The 20488-nt window shown below is 42.3% G+C and overlaps 1 protein-coding gene across 4 annotated transcripts in view; it reads right to left on the bottom strand.

Moving 5' to 3' along the window:
• SLC1A3 (solute carrier family 1 member 3) overlaps positions 1-11934 on the bottom strand; it is a 68889-nt gene extending 56955 nt beyond the window's left edge. For all 4 annotated transcript variants that reach the window (XM_054986634.1, XM_054986636.1, XM_054986637.1 and 1 more), the window contains exon 1: positions 11754-11934. In XM_054986634.1, the coding sequence (XP_054842609.1) occupies positions 11754-11934 (181 nt within the window). The remainder of the gene's footprint in view (positions 1-11753) is intronic.
• Positions 11935-20488: the final 8554 nt, after the last annotated feature.

Here is a 20488-nt window from a genome sequence, read left to right as displayed (position 1 = left end):
TGTTACGTTAACTGTATATACAGCTTGGTGGTTCCAGTTCAGATTAAGTATTTCAACTTTTCACGAATGATGGAAGAGATGAAACCAGCCTTGCCATCTATCCATGCTGGCTCAGTAACCTAGTGTCAGTGTACACACTTCCTCCAGAAAGTTGTTATAATGTTATGGGGCCTTAAGCCATAAGTAAAACCAAGCATGTAAGCCAACGAAAGCACAGCGCTGCCTAGCTCCAAAGTCATCTTTATCCACACTGTACAAGCGAAAATAAACAGTGTTGAAAGACAGAAGGACAGTGATGAGCCAAATAGATACCAAAGCAATGGAGTCAGCAAGCAATACATTTGTAACGTTTTGCATGTAATGTGTTTTATTTGGATTTTATTTCTGCTTGCTAATGTGGAGTTTTTAAATATTTGTAACTGTGGGTTGAAATGCAGGCCTCTGAGGAAAGAAGGAGGGAGAGTGGAGGGGTGAATGGCATCTGATGTAATTGGACAGTAGGTGGAGTGAACTGTGGGTGGAGTGAACTGCCGTTTTTATTTGTTGTGCAGAGAGAAAGTGTTCATTTGAGTTAAGTCAGGCAAATTGCGTTGAGTATCTGTGTCTGTGTGTTTCTGAGTAGGGTTGCCAGCCTCCAGGTAGTGGCTGGAGATCTCCCGAAATTGCAACTGGTCTCCAGGCCACAGAGATCATTTCACCTGGAGAAAATGGCTACTTTAGGGGGTGGACTCTATGGAATTATGCCATCCCAAGGTCATTTTCCTCCCCAAACCTCACTTTCTCCAGGTTTCTCCAGTCTTCACTCCCCAGATCTCCAGGAATTTCCCAACTTGGAGCTGGCAACCCTATTTCTGAGACAGAGTTAAATAGCCAGGAGAGTCTGGTTAAGTCAGCTTTTGTATACCTCAGAGAAAGGATTCAGGCTAAATCAGGTAAGCTGTTTGGATTCCAATCCTGAGAGCCTAATTTTATCAGTCAGACAAACTGTGTATACCTTTGCCTGTGTATATTTGAGAGAGAGATCAATCTAGGTCAGGCAAACTATGTGAAAAGGCCTGAGTGGATCTATGTTTGTGTGGATGGGAAGAAAGCTTAGTCTGCTATGGATGATCTGTGTGGAAAACTAGGCCGTGTGACTGAATCTGTTAATATGCCTTTGAAATGAAATCCTGCCCTCAAGTCATAGTTGACTTATGGTGGCCCCTGGTGGGGTTTTCATGACAAGAGACTAACAGAGGTGGTTTGCCTCTGCAACCTTGGTCTTGTTGGAGGTCTCCCATTTAATTACTAACCAAGGCCAACCCTGCTTAGCTTCTGAAATCTGACAAGATCAGGCTTTCCTGGGCTATCCAGATAAGGATTAATATACTTTTAAGAAGATATAATTATAGTTGAAACCACCAAGCTTAAGAACTATTCTAAAACCAATATGCTTATCAAAACTCTGCAACCATCACACTTATGTAGTTACAAATAAATTCTACTTTTCTTTAAGAAAAAAACAATCCCACTGTCTACCTTGCAACCAGCCCCATGCACTGATTATTCAGTCACACTACCACCTATAACAAGCCAGTTAAACTGAAAAAGTGAAAAGCCTTTGGTGGTGGTAAAAACCTTTTGAGGGAGTCAGGAAGGCAGCAATACATAGGTCACACTAACAAAAAAGGGAAGATGTTCTCCAAGTAAAAACCTGGGTAAAGTAGGGAGCACCCGAAGCTATGAGAGTGTGGAAATATAAGGAGTGTTGATTGGGACCAGGGCCCTCCTGAGGTAAAAATTTAAGGTAACTAAAGAGGAGCTGAACTAAAGGTCCAAAGCCAAAGGTTTAAGGTTAAAACAGAGCAAATCATTACTACAACCCTCAGATATGTAGAACAGATAGCTTGGCTAGCCGAGGAGGAACCATTGGGCCATGTGGAAGAAGTCATAATGGCTAAGATAATTTGAGAAACAAAGCAAAGTATAAAAGTGTGACAAATTTGAGAACATCTAAAGCTGCAAGTCTGGTATTTAAAATGTTATCCCAAGAACATACAACAGTTAACATTTAGCATGCATTTTAAAATTTTGTATACATAGACCCAGGTTCATACTCTGATGTTTCAGTTAAAAGGGATGTTGAGGAACTAGGCTCAGATGAAGAGCTGTTCCGTTAAAATCTGAGGCCAGCTGGTGTAAATTAATATAAGGCATGCATTCTGATTGGCTACCCAAGAATTATGTCAGCTAATATCAACTGTAGTCTTGCAGATAAATCCACAAAAGCGTCTAGCCTATTCATATCAATGTAAAGCATATGTGGTATATCAATATCCTGAAAGAAGGGGGATTCATATTATAGCCATATTGCAGAAATATCCTTACATGGTCATCTGGAAGGAATTCTCTTATCTCAGATGAGTGTGCAAAAGTTTTTCAGGCATTTTCACCTGATTATTCCAGAGAAATGGGATGGAAAATTTCACCCAGCATGGTTGAATGATGCAGTACTTAAAGCAATGAAAACACAACTTTGGGAGTTCTTTGCAGACAGGGAGTGAAAAAGTTATTTAATTTATTTCCTGTTTTAAAATATTTATATATATATATCCCTATATATCTTATATAGCCCAAGGAGACATAGATATTGTAGAGAATGAGAACAGATACTAAAGAGGGCACCAAGACTTGCATACCCTATAAACCAAACACATGGACTTACTTCTCTATCCCCAAACTCTAGCATTAGTCCAAGACTCTTAGTTTTAATAAAATTCCCTTGTGCTCATCAGACTAAATTCTCATAAGTTTTGCTCAAGTGTCTAATACAAAAAATGGCATCTCCCTGTGGATCAAAGAACCCCAGATTTTTTTTAAAAACCCCACACAGTTGAAGCAATGTTTGTGTTTGCACAGACACCACAAACTAAAGACAAAGGAGGTCTCACACTGGAGTAGGTTTGCCAACCTCCAGGTAGGGCCTGGAAATGTCCTAGACTGGAACTGATCTCCAGACGATCGAGGTGGGTTCCCCTGCAAAAAATGGCTGCTTTGGAGGGTGGACTTCATGGGGTCTCTCCCCTCCCCAAACCCTACCTATCTAAGGCTTCACCCCCCCAAATTGCCAGGAATTTCCCAACCTGGAGTTGGCAGCCCTACTGAATTGTCTTGAGGTCTTGGCTGCCTTTTAATAAAAATTGTCAAAACTTGTAACATTGGCAGGAGGTTTGGGAAGGGGAGAAAGAAGTGGAAAGGGAGAAAGGAAGAAGAAAGCAGCAGTGGGTGGTGAAGGGAGGGTTGGGAGGAGAAAGAGGTGATGGGGAAATCTCTGGGGAGGAGGAAGCAAGGGCGGCAACAGAAGAGTTGTGTGAGAGGAAGGCAGTTACAGGAAGGCAGGGAGCTGAACAAGAAGGGAGGAAGGAGGAACCAGAGAGTGATGGGAACTCTGAATGCACAACAAAGAATGTGCTCCTAAAGGTCAAGCTAGATGTGCAGGTTTCTAAAGACTTGGGTTCAGGTTCCACAGACCCAACTCGGGTTTCCCGCACCACAGAGAAGCTGTGGGGAATGGCTGTTAAAAAATAAAGGAGAGCCCAAATGGCTTCAGAACGTCACCACAGGGGGAGGAAGAACTCCTGCCTGCCTCTCCCCTCGAGCCATTTTCCAAAATAGCAAGTAGGGTGTGTGTGTGTCTGTTTTTGCTGCTTTATGTGGAGAATTTTGTGCACACAGAACAGTAAAAACGGGGGAAGAACCTCCCCCCCCCCGTGCTATTTTGACACAGGGAAACAGTTTGGGGGGGAGGCAGGAGCTGTTCTTTCCCTTGCAGAGGGGCTCTCTTTTATTTTTTAATAACCATTCTTCACAGCTCCTGTGTGGCTGCAGGGAACCCCAGCTGGGTCTAGGGAACCCAGACCCAACTCTTTAAAAACCTACATGTCTAGCTTGACCCTAAGACTGTCTGTGGGTTCTCATCTGCCCTTATTCAGTAACCCAGTCCTGGCTACCACATGGCACTCACTAGGATCACCAGGTCTCCTTACCCTCCCAGTGGGAGGGGGAGGAACTGGCACTCACCTCTTTTGCTATCTTATGGGAAGTGACATCATCATGCAAGCCTGGGAGCACGTGTGCGCTTCACACTGGTCTGATTTGGGCCCCAAGTGGGTCCGATTCAGCCCATTAAGGGCCCAAATCAGCCCAGTGTGAAGTGCAAGAGTACTTCAGGGCAGTGCAATGATGACACCTGTTCCCTTGCCTTTCTCCCCCCCCCACCACATCCAGGTGAATTGGGGGGGCAGAAGGTGGGGGTGAGGGATCCCTGCCCCATCAGGTGAATGGCAACCCTAGTGCAAACTGAATAGTTGTCTCAACTAGTACACAATGGCACGGCAGGCTCTGGGCTCTTTCCAATTTGGAGGAGCTCAGAATATTCATGTGCAGTGATAGCTGGAAATGGACAATGAGGGACCTAATTGGTCCTTTTCATCTGGATAGAGGAAGCAGCTGAGGAGAAAACTATAAAAGCAGTGAAATTCTCTTGGATGAAGAGAGAAAAGAAAATACGGATTTCTGGAGATTTAGAAAAGTCTGCCCTTGAATTTAATCCCAGAGGTGGATTCTGTAGCACCAAAAATAAACAAATGTGTACGGGAATAAAAATTTGTTAGTCTTTTGTTAATCTTGAGTTGGTTTGTTACTTTGTTGCCTTTTTAAAGTCAGACCCAAGACACTGTTTTATTTGAGGATTACAGTAACTCCAGGCAATTTTATTTTTGCTTCTACATTTAATTTCTTTAATTCCATTCAAGATGCAGGATCTAAAACAATGATTTTGGGATTACCATAATATTACAGAATCCCAAAACCTTTTATTTTTTATTATCTGTCTGTCTGTCTGTCTGTCTGTCTGTCTGTCTCTCTCTGTCTCTGTCTGTCTTTCTCTCTGTCTCTCTCTGTTGGTATTTAAATTTTATTAAAGTTAGCTTTACTTGTTATATAAATGGTTTTAATCCTATGTTTATGAATAGGATTATTCTATAGGGAATGAGATAATTCACATAACTGATATTTTTTGTACCGACTTTGGAAGTGAAATGATGTTGATTGCCGGAACATAAAGCCCTCCAGGGAACATATGGCTAGAGGCAGTCCTGCTGGTATGTAGGTCCCAGTCCATTAAGGGCTTTGAACATCATAGTCAATACCTTGAACTTGACTCAGAACTCAACTGGAAACCAGTGCAGCTGGCACAAAAAAGGTCTACTGTGTGCCCTAACTGGTGAGGATATGTGCTGCTGCATTCTGGACCAGCTGTAACTTCCAGATCAACCTAAAGGGCAGCCCTGTGTAGAGCGAGTTACAGTAGTCCAGTCTGTAGATTACTGCTGTTTGGATCTCTGTTGCCAGGTCACTAGTTGAGAGGTAAGGAACAAGCTGCCTGATCTGTCAAAGATAATAAAATGAAGACTTGGCGACTGCTATGACCTGGGCCTCCATTGACAGAGAAGCATCCAGGACTATGCCCAGGCTCCTCACCATTGGCATAGGCACCAGTGGTGCCCCCTTCCAGGGCTAGGAGCCACATTCCAAAACCCATTGACCTGCAGTCCAGATACAGGACCTCCATCTTCACAAGGTTCGACTTCAGTTGACTCTGCTTCAACCACCCAGTCACAGCCTCTAAAGCCCCAGCTAGGGTATCTGGCGCAGTGTCTGGTTGACCATATAACAGTAGATATAATTGGGTGTCATCCGCATATTGATGATGCCCTAAACCGAAACTCTGATCCAGCTGGGCAAGGGGGCACATATAAACGTTAAATAACATCAGGGAGAATATTGCCTCTTGAGGGACACAGCATACCAGTGGGTAGTGTGGTGGTGTCTGCTCCCTGAGTGTCACCCTCTGTCCCTGACTGTGGAGAAAGGAGATCAGCCACTGCAAGGCTGCCCCAGTTATTCCCACATTGGCGAGGTGGTAGGTCAACAGGTGATCATCATCATCATCATCATCATCATCATCATCATCATCATCATCATCATCATCATCATCATCATCATTTGCTGCTGCTGCTGCTGTTTAAAATCCATGCAGTAACCCCATTCCTGGATATCACGTGGCATTTATAGGGTTAGATTGCTGGTGAAAGAGGGAGGAGAGATGTCCTTCAACACTATGGTGGGATCACAGGACATGTATGAACAAAAGCCACATGAGATACATGCTGTAATAAGGAGAGGAACTGGGTGAGATTGAGCAAAATTTAAGAATGGCTTGATCCAATCCATAGTGCAGTCTGCATAATTCCTTCACTAGTATACAAGGCAAATACCTCTAGCACAGGGCACTGTTCTAATGTGGCTGTTAGAGCCACGAGTTAAATGCTGGATGTTTATGGTCTGTATTTCAGGTTAGCAGTGAACTAAGTGTAGACATAGGCAAGACAGTAATCCTCAGTGTGGCCTCATGTACATGCTCCAAAACCTTTCACTTTAGGTATTCTTTAAAAGCAGGTGACATTGATCCAAAGATAACATTAGCTGCATTGATGAAAAGCTGATCAGGGGCGGTGGTATGCAAATTCTAAAGTCTGCCAATTCACCCAGACTACTGAGCGGTGTGACCCAAGGCTCACCAGACACTCTTTGACACTAAAGGAGCCAAGACTGTTCTGCCTACAAAGCCTCGCTGTGACACAAGTGCAGCCTGGACACAGCATCAAGAAGGCTGACAGAGAGGTTGGAGGTTGAGCAGGAGATGGCAAATGTGCAGAGATCAGAGGACGAGAGAACCAGACTTTCCAGAAAGAGGTCAATGGCATTTGCAGACCTTTGCACTGGCTGGATTTTTCTTAGTTCGTAACATGGGGATAATAATTACATCTGTACTTGGAACAAAGGTCCAAAATGGACCTGAGAAATGGTAAAATGTAAATATTTTTTAAAAAGCAACAAGATTTTCCAGGATAAAAACTTTTGAGAGTCAAGCTCCCTTTGTCAGATTCTCAAAAACTCATATCCTGGAAGTCTTGCTGGTCTTTAAGCTGCTACTGAACTCAACCCTTGTTTATCTCCTCAGACCAACATGGCTACCTATCTGACACTCAATGTTTTAAATAACAGTAATCACTCAGGTTTTGTATTGAAGCTAGAATCTCCATCTCAGTTCAGGTCAGAATCTCTTTAAAGCAAGAATCCCTCTAGGCTCCCCCCTCCCCCAATAATCTTCAATTCAAGACAACTCTTTTTGGGTGCAAATTCATAGATTCCAACAGTTGAAAAGGGACCCACAAGTTCAACCCTGCCCACAACTCCTCCCCAAGCCAGAATCTTTCACACATTGGCCTACAACAGACTAATCCACATAGCCCAGGCAGAGAGTCCTACAAACATGGATATGGCACCTCTTGGATAGGCGCAGGTTGTAACAGAACGGGGCATTGGAAGGGCTTTCAGTAGGGGTCCCATTTCCCCAGTGGGGGCAGGGGATCCACTGCTTCCAGCCTCAGCCCCCCGCCACCACTCACCTGGCTGGTGGGGGGAGAAGGTGCGGGGAATGGGCCCAGGAGCCCTTCAACGTGCTTCCTTATGCTGCAGAGCACTTGTCACACCAGGAATGATGTCATTCTGCCATGACAAGGAAGTGAAGCCCCCCCTCCCTCCCGAGCTGTGTTGGTAAAAATCTAGTGTTGGGCGCCAATTTTTATGTCATTCCCAGCGTGACAAGGAAGTGCTCAGGAGCACACACTTTGCACAGTTGCAGGGTATGTGCCCCCTAGCCCCCCCAGTCCCCCGGTTTGGGTTCTGGGGGACCTGGCAACCCTAGCTTTCAGATATTTTACTCAATTTAAGGGGTTTCATGTTATGTTTTCAAAACCTAGAATGTCTGAATGAGCTATAATTTACTTAAACACCTCTTCACACACAGGAGAATAATAGCGACTAGCTACACAACAAGTATACAAACAGTAAAACTAACAGCAATTTTAATGAAGGTAAAAGCAGAGGAGTCAAGCATTTAAGCTATGGGAAACGCTACCTCTTTCTCCAATCAGCAACTGTAGCCAGCAAATGTGAACAAGGGAATTCTGAAGCAGAACTTCTTGTTGCAAGGACTGAATGTTAGTATTGCTGTTTTGGTATGAAGTCTCTGTCTTGCATGGTGATCCTGCTACGGTACATGGTAGGGTTGTCTTGGAAAAGCCCCAAATTGATATGCTGGAAATTTCATGGTAAAACCATACCGGTTTTGGTGATTATTAGAAAGGGCTGATGTCAGTCCTCTTTAGGAATTGCTGAAAACTATGGTTTTACCATAGAGTTAGAATTTTCTGCAATTCCTAAGAGATGTGACATCACTTCCATAAAAAAATTTTTGTCACATCAACCACCGGATTGCAGGTGGGCATGGCCAATTGGGGTTAGGAAATCTTCCACCCACAGTGGGCACATGGCAGCCTTACTGTGCAAACACTTCTTCCTGGTTTTAGCCATGTACTCTTTCTCCTTATCATCGCCTGAAGCTTTGAAGTGCTATTACATGACTGCTTGTTGAACAATGAGTGGTACTTTGGGAGGTGGAAATATCCATCCTTTCCCAAATCTTTCTAATGTTCATCTTTTTACCAGGAAGAATCATAGTCAATATAAACTGTTCTCCTTTTTCTAGCAAATTTTTTTCTATGCTCTTTGCATTCTCGATGAGAACGGACAATATCCATGCAGAAGGAATATCCATGCAGAAAGAAAAATATCCATTTACATATTTATAAATGCAGGTACCAGTCTGTTTAGGGAAAAAAAACATTGTTGCAAACTGAAATCTTTTGCACTGGGTACAAACTTTAAGCTCACTTGTCATTGTCTGTATAGAGCTTCCCGAGACACTGTCTTAAGACAAATTCCAAAGAGTTAGACCACATATATATTTCCCATCTTGAGAAAGAGTTCAATAAACTGTAAAATTAGATCACAGTTTTATAACTTTCAGTTGTTCTTAAATGCTATTGCATTTGGACTATTGTGGAAGATTATCTTGCTCAAACTCAATATTCAGCCGAACAATTTGAAAATGTGGCTATGAGATTGTATGCTAAGAACTTTTGCTATACTGACATAATTTCATTTTGGGAAAGTCAGAAAGGTAAGTACTACAATCACTAAACTTTCCAATTTTTATCTCTTACAATAGACGCATTGCAGAATACACGGCTTCACTGGAATTGAATGTTACATTCTAATTTTCGTATTTACAACAGCAAATACAGCAGAGAGAAGAGCGGCAATTTATTTGACCACTTCTTCAATGAACACACAAGTGAAAGGAAGTGTTGAGGCATTACAATAGGGTCTGAAAATGATTTAGCCGTCCACTTCCATAAGAAACAGCTCGTGCCATGGCTCTGCTCTCAAAGATGGTTTCATGTGTGAGCAGAAAAGTTAAATAAGATCACCCATTCCATTCCATTCCATTCCATTCCATTCCATTCCATTCCATTCCATTCCATTCCATGAACTGTGAAAGCTCAAATTGTGATCCCCCTCCCCCAAGTTCACTGAGTAAAGCTCATGTAAATTTTTGTCTCTAACATTTAAACATTTAAAGGTCTCTAATGACCTTTAAGAAAAAAGCGTGGAAGTGTTTTCTTCTAGTAATGTTTATTGTTGTAATATCTTAGGAAGATACATCCATCAGTCCTTCAAGTCCCTTGTTTGTTCAACACTTTTTTAAAATAAAGGGCATCTCTACCAAAGAGCATAGCTACATTTTGATGGTTACATCTTAAACAGTGACACTTCTAATAGACCATGGCCGTTTCCACACACGTTGAATAATGCACTTTCAATGCACTTTAGTTATCCTTTAGAAGTGGATTTTTTGTTCCACACATGGAAAAGCAGTTACAAATGTTCACTAAAGCGTATTGAAAGTGGATTATCCAATGTGTGTGGAAGCAGCCTCTATTTAGTGTTCAGAAGTTCTGCATTGTGCTTCAAAGTCATAAGTATGGTCTTTCTTGTGCAGGAATTTGACAGCCCTGTTGAAATGAACAGAACCTGTGCGTGAACATGGGAGCCCTTCTGCACGTTCCATTAATGTCACTGGAGTTTGTACAAGAATATTTCACACTGAATGGTGTCCAAAAAAGTGGTTGGAATATACGTTGCTCGAAGTTGCGGGTTGGGTATACTCAGGGCTTTTTTTCTGGGAAAAGAGGTGGTGGAACTCCATGGGTTGCCCTCGGAGAAAATGGTCACATGGCTGGTGGCCCCGCCCACTGATCTCCAGACAGAGGGGAGTTTAGATTGCCCTCCGTGCCGCTCAGCAGCGCGGAGGGCAATCTAAACTCCCCTCTGTCTCGAGTTCAGGGGGCGGGGCCACCAGCCATGTGACCATTTTCAAGAGGTTCCAGAACTCCATTCCACCGCATTCCCACTGAAAAAAAGCCCTGGGTATACTTCTGATGGTGGTGGTAGAGAGTGCTCTCATGTCATAGCTGACTTATGGCTGACTCATGATTATCTTCTGAGATCTGATGAGATCTGGCTCACCTGGGCTATCCAGGTCAGGGCATACTTCTGATAATGGATTAAAATAACTCTGATGTATGTGTGATTCCTACATAAGTTTAGTAAGCAAACCATATCTGTCCCTTTGGTTCTAATAAACCAAATTACTTTTAATAATTTTCCAAAGCTTTGAACTCTCCAAAATAAAGAATATGATTTTTGTTTGCAGAAAGCACAATTCTAGTGTCGCATACACACAAACACACCAAACTGGGACCAAACCTTTTCTTCATATAAAACATATTTTCCCGCTATAGGAACCTAAAGTCTGAGATTCAGTCACTTCAGGTGTGTTCAAGCGGCTGCAGGAATGTTAACTTTTCTATGTTGAACAACAGACCACAATACTATCTTAACTGCTTTTAAAACTCTCCTCAGCTTCAAAAGAAGTCTGCCATGAAGCAAGTTCAAAACATCCTTAGCATGTGGAACTGTTTGTACTTATTTATAGCCAAAAAGAGACGAATTTTTCAATTGATATCCGGTTATTTTAAATACAGCATGGAAAATTCCTTAAGTTAATTTTATTTCTTCTAACCGGAGGTGTTCAAAATATAAAACCTCTACAAACATTGTCCTAATCGGCTTTGTAAACAATACCTAATCAGGTTTCTTTCTGTGACCCTTGAGTAGGTAGATTTCCCATTGGCTACAGAATTGCATGATTAACACAAGCAGTTAAATGACCTTGGATGTAAGTGGGCTCTAGTTCTTTAACTATAGGAAGAAAAACACTGTTTGGGATATGTGTGCTCATTCCTTTGGAACAATCACTGCCCGTTCTGGTCCCTTTAGTAATTTATTGGTTTTTTAAAGTAAAATGGACACCTTTTGTGAGCTGAGTGTGGCTATACTGAAATTGTAGCTGATTTTCTTTCACAGTTTCAACCATTTTGATTCACTGATCTGACAAAAAGAGCATCTGATGAAGGTGTTTTGTAAAAAGATGTTAGTAAAATGATGTGTCAAATTTCCTTCTGGCTTCCTTCTTTAGAATGTTACTGATTTAAACTGAATGGGTTTGTACGCAGGATTGAAAACCTCACTATGGATAATTAAAACTTTCTCCAAGCCTTCAACCTGGAGTAATCAGATAGAAAAATAACTCTCCAAGCTCTTCTCAATGGGGAAGAACATTGAATAGGAACACTTCTGTTCTAGTGATGTTTTTTCAAGATTGTCTCGATTGAATTACTCACCAACAATGACCGCAATGATGGTGAACAGCACAAAAAAATTCCGCAGTAGGTAACTTTTAACATCCTCCTTTGTGATACTTTGCACCCTCTTTTTTGCCATGACTGTACGTTTCCGAACTCCTTGCTGGAAGCGTTCCATCCTGTTGCCAGTTCTGGCGTCTTCTCCGTTACTCTTCGTCATCTAGACTTTGGGAGTGTCTTTATAAATTTGCAACTTTAAAATTTCCCCAGAAAAAAAGGAAACTCTTTCTCCTTGACCAATGATAACAAAAACCTAGAGAAAGAAAGAGAGAGGAAGCAAAGGAGAGAAAATCAAGCTACAAACTTTAAAACCATGAGTGGTGACCGCTGTAACATTTTCACAATCTGACTGGAAAACAGAATTTTCAAGAAATATATTGCATATATCTGCACGTTTTTGATTAATCTATGCTGCAACTCTAAGAACACGTTCCTGGGAGTAAACTCTTTGAATAGACCTGAGTAGGATCCTAATTAGAATTACTTAGGATTGGTCTCTTGCATGGCTATTCTAAGCACAGCTACATGATTCGAAGCCTGTCGACTTCAATGAACTTAAAAGGACGTTAACCTGTTTTGGATCATATGCTAAATGAACATGATAATGTTTGTTAGCATACAATCCAAAACATGATGATTTTATTTAGTATACAATCCCAAACAGGATGTTCATTCAGGTAGTTATCAACATTGCGCAAAATTAGCTGGATTTTCTGTGGGAGAGAAAGCGGCATGGTATAGCCTGATTTCATCAGATCTTGGAAGCTAAGCAGGGTCAGTAGTTGGATGGGCAACCACCAAGGAAGACTGCAAAGGAAGGCGATGGCAAACCACTTCTGCTTCTCACTTGCCTTGACAGACCCTTGCTGGGGTTGCCATAAGTCAGTTGCGACTTGATGGCACATAAGCACGCATTCAAACATCAGGGCACGGTAGCTGACGGGAATGAAATAAGTTTACTAGTACACAGTGTGATAAAGGAGAAAAAAAGTGTTTGCATCAAGACCGAAGAATCGTTAGCATAATCCACCCAATTTCAAAGCCCTGTTGATTTTAAAGACTGACATTTTCAGTCCTATCCTAAACAGAGTTATTCTGGTCTAAACGCATTGAAATCATTGGGCTCCGATTAGGCTCCAATTTAAAAAAATCACACCGTCTAGCATATTCTGCTTTTTAGATGAATTCTAGAGCAGTTGTGTGCTTTTCTTAAGAGACCCAAATGTGTTGCCTTGCACTAGACATACAGCCAGAACCGCCAGCATCTCAGGTTTTTATCTATTTCAGCACGATGCGCCTTTTTAAAACAAAAGGCAGTCCTTCACCTTGAGATTTGCTGTTCTCAGCGTACCAATTTAAAAAGAACCAATTAAATGTTAAAGCACCTATGAGGTTAACACTTCTTGTTTTATAATGCTCCAAAATAACATTTGGTGTTGATGCCAAACCAGAGACCAGAGCTGGTACTCTAACCACTTGACTGAAAGGGCGTTTTATTGTTTAATCAGGAAATATTGATCGAAATCCATTCTGATTTCCTTCAAATATCCCACAATTGCTTCCTATTATTATTTTATCTAGTCGGACAATCCGGTTTGTTCAACACAGCTTCCTCTTCCAGCCTCCTGCTGTGAAAACTCTGCACTTGCCACAATAATCAGATGTCATCACATCTAAGCAGAGACGAGACACAATTACGTTCACTACAGTGATCTTCTGACATGGCTTGATGTACTGAAGATAACATTTTGAATACGTTTATCACAAATTCTTGAATTAATTTCTTTCCCTTCTGTGTTTTAGCATTTCGGTCTGTGTCCTCTTACAACACAGGCAAGGAGTGATATTCATTCATTTCTGTAATCTTCAGAACACAGACAAACAGTGTACTGGCAGTTGTTCATACCACTTAAGTAACAGTGTGATTTGTTCATTTCTAACCCAATTAGAGATACATTCCCTCCTCTTCCCCCCAGAAGGGACTTCCCATCTACCTGTCCTAACAATTTATGATTAAAATAGGGGAGGGCAATTAAAGGCACACCAAAGGGTGATTACAACGCGGTGAACTAGAAAACGATTCTGCAGAGGAATCCAGGAGAGCAATTCTAAATCAATAACACTCACCTTTTCAGAACCTGGAACGCTCCAAGCAAAGCGGGCAGTGAGGAAAGTCAAGATCGCCAGAAGGAACCAAAGGGATGAAAGGAAATAAAAACGGAACGAACGCAACGAGGCAGAGAAAGGGAAAGCTAGCCAGGGGCATGTGCTTTGCAGACTGCAACTCACAAACCGCAGCAACTTAAGAAAAGGGGAGGAGTCTCGACTCTAGGAGGAAAAAAAAATAAAAACAGAAGGGGAAGTGTGTGCGTCTGTGTGTGTGTGTCTGTGTGTGAGAGGGGGAACGCTGGAAGTGGAGCTTCAGGAATATTGATGAGTCTTGGCACCCTGAAAGCAGAGTTGCCGGCTTTGTTTTCGCTTTTAGACCACTTTCACGCTTTGTCAGTTCAGCTTCATTATAAATGCAAAATCTGGACCTTGGGAGAACTGGAAACGCACACTCGCTCTCGCTGGCTCTCTCCTTGGGATCGTTCCAAACGAGGAGTCTGTACCTCCAGAGAGAATCGTATTCTCCCTTTAGGGACTAAAAAAAAAAAAAAGCGCAGGCTCGCTCACTTTATGATTTTCTGCAAAAAGTTGTGATGTGGAGGGGGCAATCCTCCACAACCGCTTTTTAAGGCGGAGGGAATCTTTTGGAGGGCTGGGCAAAACGTCAGTTTCTCAAGAGGTCTACTGGAGCCTTATCAAGAAGAGAGAGAGAGAGAGAGATCCCCTTCCACTTTGAAGTTCCACCAAATGCAAGACGGGGCTTGTTCGGAACGGCCTGCTTTAAAAAGTCCTGCAGAGTATATTGAACTCCAGCTTGAACTTTCAGAAACAAAAGTTAGGAAAGGTGGTGGTGGTGGGGGGGGGGGGGTTAACATGCATCTCTTTTTTGTTGTTCTTGTTTGTAAATTCACATCTCTTAGGATCACAACAGTCAAGTTTTCTCCCCAGAGGCTGTGTTTAGATGCTGAACACGTCTGAACTGATTAAACAAAGTCTTAGACGGAATGTTGGAGGGCGCTTCACGGTGATCATAGAAAGCATATTTTAAAATGTTTATCTCCACATCAAGAATGGAATATCAGTGCACTCATGCTGGGATAGTTTCAGAAAGTAAAAGCGGTTTTCTCAATTTCCTTGTCATATTTAACACAAAGATTTCCTGGGATTCACAAAAATGCATGAACTGAACACACAAAAGGATTAGTTGCAGTAAAAAAACAACAACAACAGAATCCAACAGGACTAGAGTAGCGTGCCAAACCTTTAATACCCCTCCCCATTTTCTTCCTTGGGAAGCAATTCCCACTTTCATTTTTGTGAAATAGCCCAGTTTCTGCTTTCTTCCCTTTCTCTCTAGCAGCTTTCTGCAATAAGAAATATCTTTATAGCTATCTGCGAAGACAGTGATGGAAAATACGGCACACCCTGCATTAAAATGTTTGCTTAGGGCCCTTCCAGATGCTGTCGTTTCCCAGCAGGAGCTGAGCAGGTCTCGCTAAGATATCAGATGCCATTCACCAAGCACTTCCCTTCTAGGGGAAGTAGTAATCCAAGTTAATGGGAGGTAGACTGTCATTCTTATCACACAAATGCAAGTGCAACTAGCCCTGTGGGTGTGGGTGTGTGTCCCAAGGTACTATTGGTCAGTGCCTGTGACATCATGACACCCTGCCTTCCTGATTTTGTGAAGTGAAGTGGCAGAGGAATGGGCAGTTCTCTGATGATTTTTACTACTACAAAGACACATTTCAGAATGAGAAGTTTGGGGACCTAGCAGGGATGAATTAAACATGCCTGCTGTCGTTTCTGCGCTCAAAAGTGCCCCCTCTTGAAACTGCTTTTTTCACAAATAGAGACGATCAGAGCTCCATTACACTGCTTTCCAGATGATATGTTGTTAGACACACTACATGGAGTTCTGCATTTCTTTCCCCGTATATGTCTGTGGATAGGGAGCGGGTAGCTGAAAAGCAACCTCGGGAGCCACGACTGAAAATGGAAGGATAACAGGGATAAGAGCTGCCCTTTCCTTCCTTCCTCAAGATAATTTTCTCCCATGAATGTACAAATAGCTGAAGGGGTGATTTTCAGCTGGAAAATTACCAAAGGGAAAAGGTTAACCAGAGCTCTCTCCTGGTGTGCACTTCGTTCCATTCAGATTAACAGCCTGTGGAGACTTTTTTTTTAAGAAAAGGCATTTAAAAAGTAACATCGAACTCCTTGTGATATCTTTAGATGCAAACATTAACACCTATACTAACTAATATATTCAAGCATCTGCTTTAGTTTCTTTTAATTGCCAAATGAAAACCATTTTGTTTTCCCAAGCATCATTCGATTAACTGGATTTTTCTATATTCTGCTTTGTAACTGTATTTGATTTTTTAAAATTATCTTATTGCAATACAGTTTTAAATGAGTGTTATAAGGTGCCTTGAGGACTATATTGCTTGAACAACAGCCTAGATTTTTAAAAAGATAAAGTAAATAAATCTATATGTCTAATTCTTAATATGAACACATTTGCGGATACTTAAGTGTGTGTGTGTGTGTGTGAACCCCTCCCCCCCAAATAACAGAAGCAGCACCTACAGCTTCAAGTAATGAATATCCTCTGCAGTGGCCTTTGTGCGAGTTTCTAGGTAACAAATATTGCCAGCCTTCAAGCCTTGGCTTCTGTCAGTAAAAGGCAGAAGAAGGAGGCAGGGCCCTTTCCAAGGTTGTTTTGGCCTTTGAGGGAGGACTCAGAGCCATGCCCAGCAATAATCACCAGGTTACTTGCTACCACCTGACTTGCATGACTCACCCAGGAGAGGAGTCATGATGTAGGAGAGGAGAATGATGTAGGCTATGTTGGGTCCCTATTTCAGAGAAAGATGGAGTATCAATTATATAATAAATATGGCTCAAGGGGGGAAGATAGAAGGTAGTTTGATTGGTGGGTGAGAAAGAAAGGAGGCAGCATGGAAAGATTAAGGATAGAGGATTTCCAGACAAAGGGAAAGAGGAAACAATGAAGCAGGGAAAGTGAAATCCCTCCCCCATGAAGGTTCTTGCAGGTTTCCCACTTGGGATGTTTATAATATACATAGATCCATGCTGTGATTCTAAGCACACAGGCAGGTAGCCATGTTTGTTTATTTATTGCGTATATACTATAGATGTGATGAAAAGAACAAAAATTTGTGAATGGATTTCTAACCTTTAGGCAGGGGTGGAATTCTCCTGGAATTAGAACTGTTCTCCAGACTACAGAGATCAATTCCTCTGGAGAAGAGTGCAGATTTGGAGCGCAGACTCTATGGTATACCATATATTCTAAGTGAAGTCTCTCCCCAAAGGCACCACCACCGAATTTCCCTGACTGAAGCTGGCAACCTTAGGACAGACGAGGTTACAAATTAAACATCAGTTTGCACAGAGCTGTTGTTAGTGAGATAATTTTGAAGAGGTCTTTAACGCTAAAAGTTTGACCTTAGGCTGCAGCGTTCAGTTATAAGGAGGCATTGTGCAATACGAAGGCTAATTCAACAGGCCTGAGAAATGCACAATGTTAACCAAGGACTGCAAGAGAACCCTGTGAAGTGAACAGTGTTCATGTGGCTGAGAGACAGAATTTCTGCAGCACCAGGTTGATGGAAATACTGGGAAGTTTGTACGTCAACTTGTGGTAGTATAGGGTTGGCTTCCATGAAAATTTCCACTTACTGAAGGGGGTTGATTTTCGACAGATTTCTGTCTCCCTCTGCAAACCTCCCCTCGGGCTGTTCTTGATGCTCTCCTGCTTCCCGGGAGCATCATTTCAGGGATCAATTGTGGTCCAAAGGGCAAGGTGGGGAGGCAGTAAGCAACGGAGAACAAAAGCAACCACCACACAAGGCTAAAGTGAAAAACAGCTACAACTTTATTGATTAGAGCCATTGGAGCCTTGGTGCAGCTTAGGGCACAGATCCAGACCAGTATGTCGTCCAATGACACTCCTCCTAGCTCAACGGCTGTGGGACCACCATAGGATGGCGGGTGAAGTGATTCCACTTTGGAGCAACCTACTTTGCAAAAGGACACATCCAACCTAATTTAACCTATACAGAAGCCTGCTCTGGGCTGCAGCTGCAGGGTGGGAGCAGGGGGTGGGGATGAAGAAGTCCTGTTCCACTGACAGAAATTCCTTCCATCAACAGAGATTTACTGCAAGGTTCAGTCTGTAGATATAACAGTGTTATTTCCATAGATTATATCTAATTTTTTGTGCTTACTAAAAAAAAAAAAGTTAGGCACATTTGGAAAGTGTTTCAGTGGCAGTTAAAATCATATCATCACGAAAAATGGTAATTGCCATTGACACTGACATAGAAAATTATATTTCTGAAGACATATTCATCCAGGTATTAGTTAAAAGCAGTGATGAGATTCTAAACTTTCTTCAGACATACTAGCTGTTCCTTACAAACAGAAGTTTCTTTTCCTAATACTGAACCAATATGCAATTTTAACTAGACATGGGCACAAACAGCTGTTCGTTGTTCGTTGCCATCCACGAACAACGAACAATGAACAACGAACAGTAACGAACATGACCCTGTTCACAAACATGTTCATTGTTCGTGGCACCTTAAAGATCCCTTTAAACTATCAGCTGGCAGGTGGCAGGGGGAAAGGCACCTTTCCTGCCACGTGCAAGGGGCAGGGCCCTTTAAACACTCCACAAACTGATCTTCCCAATGTCCAATACCCACCAAATTTGCAGGGGGCATAGTGCTTACTGTCCCCCCAAGTTTCAGAGAGACTGCACCCTGGGAAAGGCATGATCCATGTGCTCTCCCTTGCTGTTATTTTCTCTTCACAGTGGCAAAAATGGAACTGCCTGTTAGAAGACAGCTACTTTGAGGGGTTACAAACTGACCTTCCCAATGTCCAATACCCACCAAATTTACAGGGGACATAGTCCTCACTGTCCTCCAAAGACCCCCAAGTTTCAGAGAGATTATACCCCGGGAAAGGCATGATCCATGGGTCCTTCCCTTTGTTGTCATTTTTTCTTCACAGTGGCAAAAACAGGACTCTCTGCTGGAAGCTACTTTGAGGGGTTACAAACTGACCTTCCCAATGTCCAATACCCACCAAATTTGCAGGGGATATAGTCCTCACTGTCCTCCGAAGACCCCTCAAATTCCAGAGAGATTGCACCCCGGGAAAGGCATGATGCATGGGTCTCCCCCTTTGTTGTCATTTTCTCTTCAAAGTGGCAAAAACGGGACTCTCTGCTGGAAGTATTTTGAAGGGTTAAAGCCAGAAGGAAAGCCAGAAGGAGTTCAGACAGAGTTCAGTCCCTGCCGTTGCCAGGGGAATTGATTGAAAGGCCCCAGACTGTCTGGCTTGAGGAACAGCTGATGAAGGCAACGAAGGAGGCTTGCAAGGACCACTTATTCATTTAGAATGGAGCCTCACAAATGGCTTGTTTGCGAACAGGTGAACGGGCTGTTTGTGGGTTTTTTCCATTCGTAATGCTGTTCGTGCTCATGTCTAATTTTAACTAATGCATGCTATACTTTTAAAAATACTTTTGTTATGAAAATGGTATCATATCAGATATATTTCCCATAATATATGTTTGCTTGATGTATGAAAGGTTCGATATATTGTCGATTCAGCACATTTCATCAACAAAATCAGTTCTTTGAAACTCAATCCACAGGACATACTCGTCAGTTTTGATGTGGTATCCCTGTTTACCAAGGTTCCGGTAAAAGACACAATCGCACTTATTAATCAGATTTTTCCAGAGGATGTAACAGCCTTATTCCACCATTGTCTGACAACCAGTTACTACCAATGGGATAATGAATTCTATGAACAGATGGATGGGGTGGCCATGGGAAGCCCTCTCAGCCCAGTTATAGCAAACTTCTACATGGAACATTTTGAAAAAAAAGCTCTAGAATCAGCACCCCACAAACCTACAGTCTGGTTCTGGTTTGTAGATGATACCTTTCTCATTTGGAGCCATGGTGAGGAAGAATTGATGGAGTTTTTAAACCACCTCAACAATATCCACCTGAACATACAATTCACCATGGAGAAAGAAACTGAGGGTAAACTTCCATTTCTAGATACCTTGGTCATCTGCAAAGCAAACTTTCAGTTAGGTCACAAGGTCTACAGGAAACCAACTCACACGGATCGGTACTTACACAAAAACGCCAATCACCACCCTCGACAGAAAAGAGGCATAATAAAAACATTAGTAGACCATGCAAGACGGATATGTGAACCGCACTTTCTCAACGAGGAAATTAATCATCTAAACCACGCACTTCAAGCAAATGGCTACTCCAGAAATGAAATCAGAAGAGCGAGTAAACCAAGGACAAATCAAACAACTAAGGAAAAACAGTCTCCCACTGGAAAAGTGTTTTTGTCATATATCAAAGGAATCACTGATCAGATGGGAAAGCTTATGAAAAAGCACAGCCTACGAACAGTATTCAGACCCACCAGAAAAATACAACAGATGCTATGTTCAGCAAAAGACAGTAAAGACCCCCTCACTTCTGCAGGAGTATACCGTATACCCTGCAGCTGTGGACAAGTTTACATCGGGACCA

This window comes from Eublepharis macularius, chromosome 8 (genome assembly GCF_028583425.1).
Source record: "Eublepharis macularius isolate TG4126 chromosome 8, MPM_Emac_v1.0, whole genome shotgun sequence".
NCBI classification, from domain to species: domain Eukaryota; kingdom Metazoa; phylum Chordata; class Lepidosauria; order Squamata; family Eublepharidae; genus Eublepharis; species Eublepharis macularius.
The sequence above is the reverse complement of the archived record's forward strand: the minus strand, read 5'-3'. Positions and strand labels throughout refer to the sequence as shown.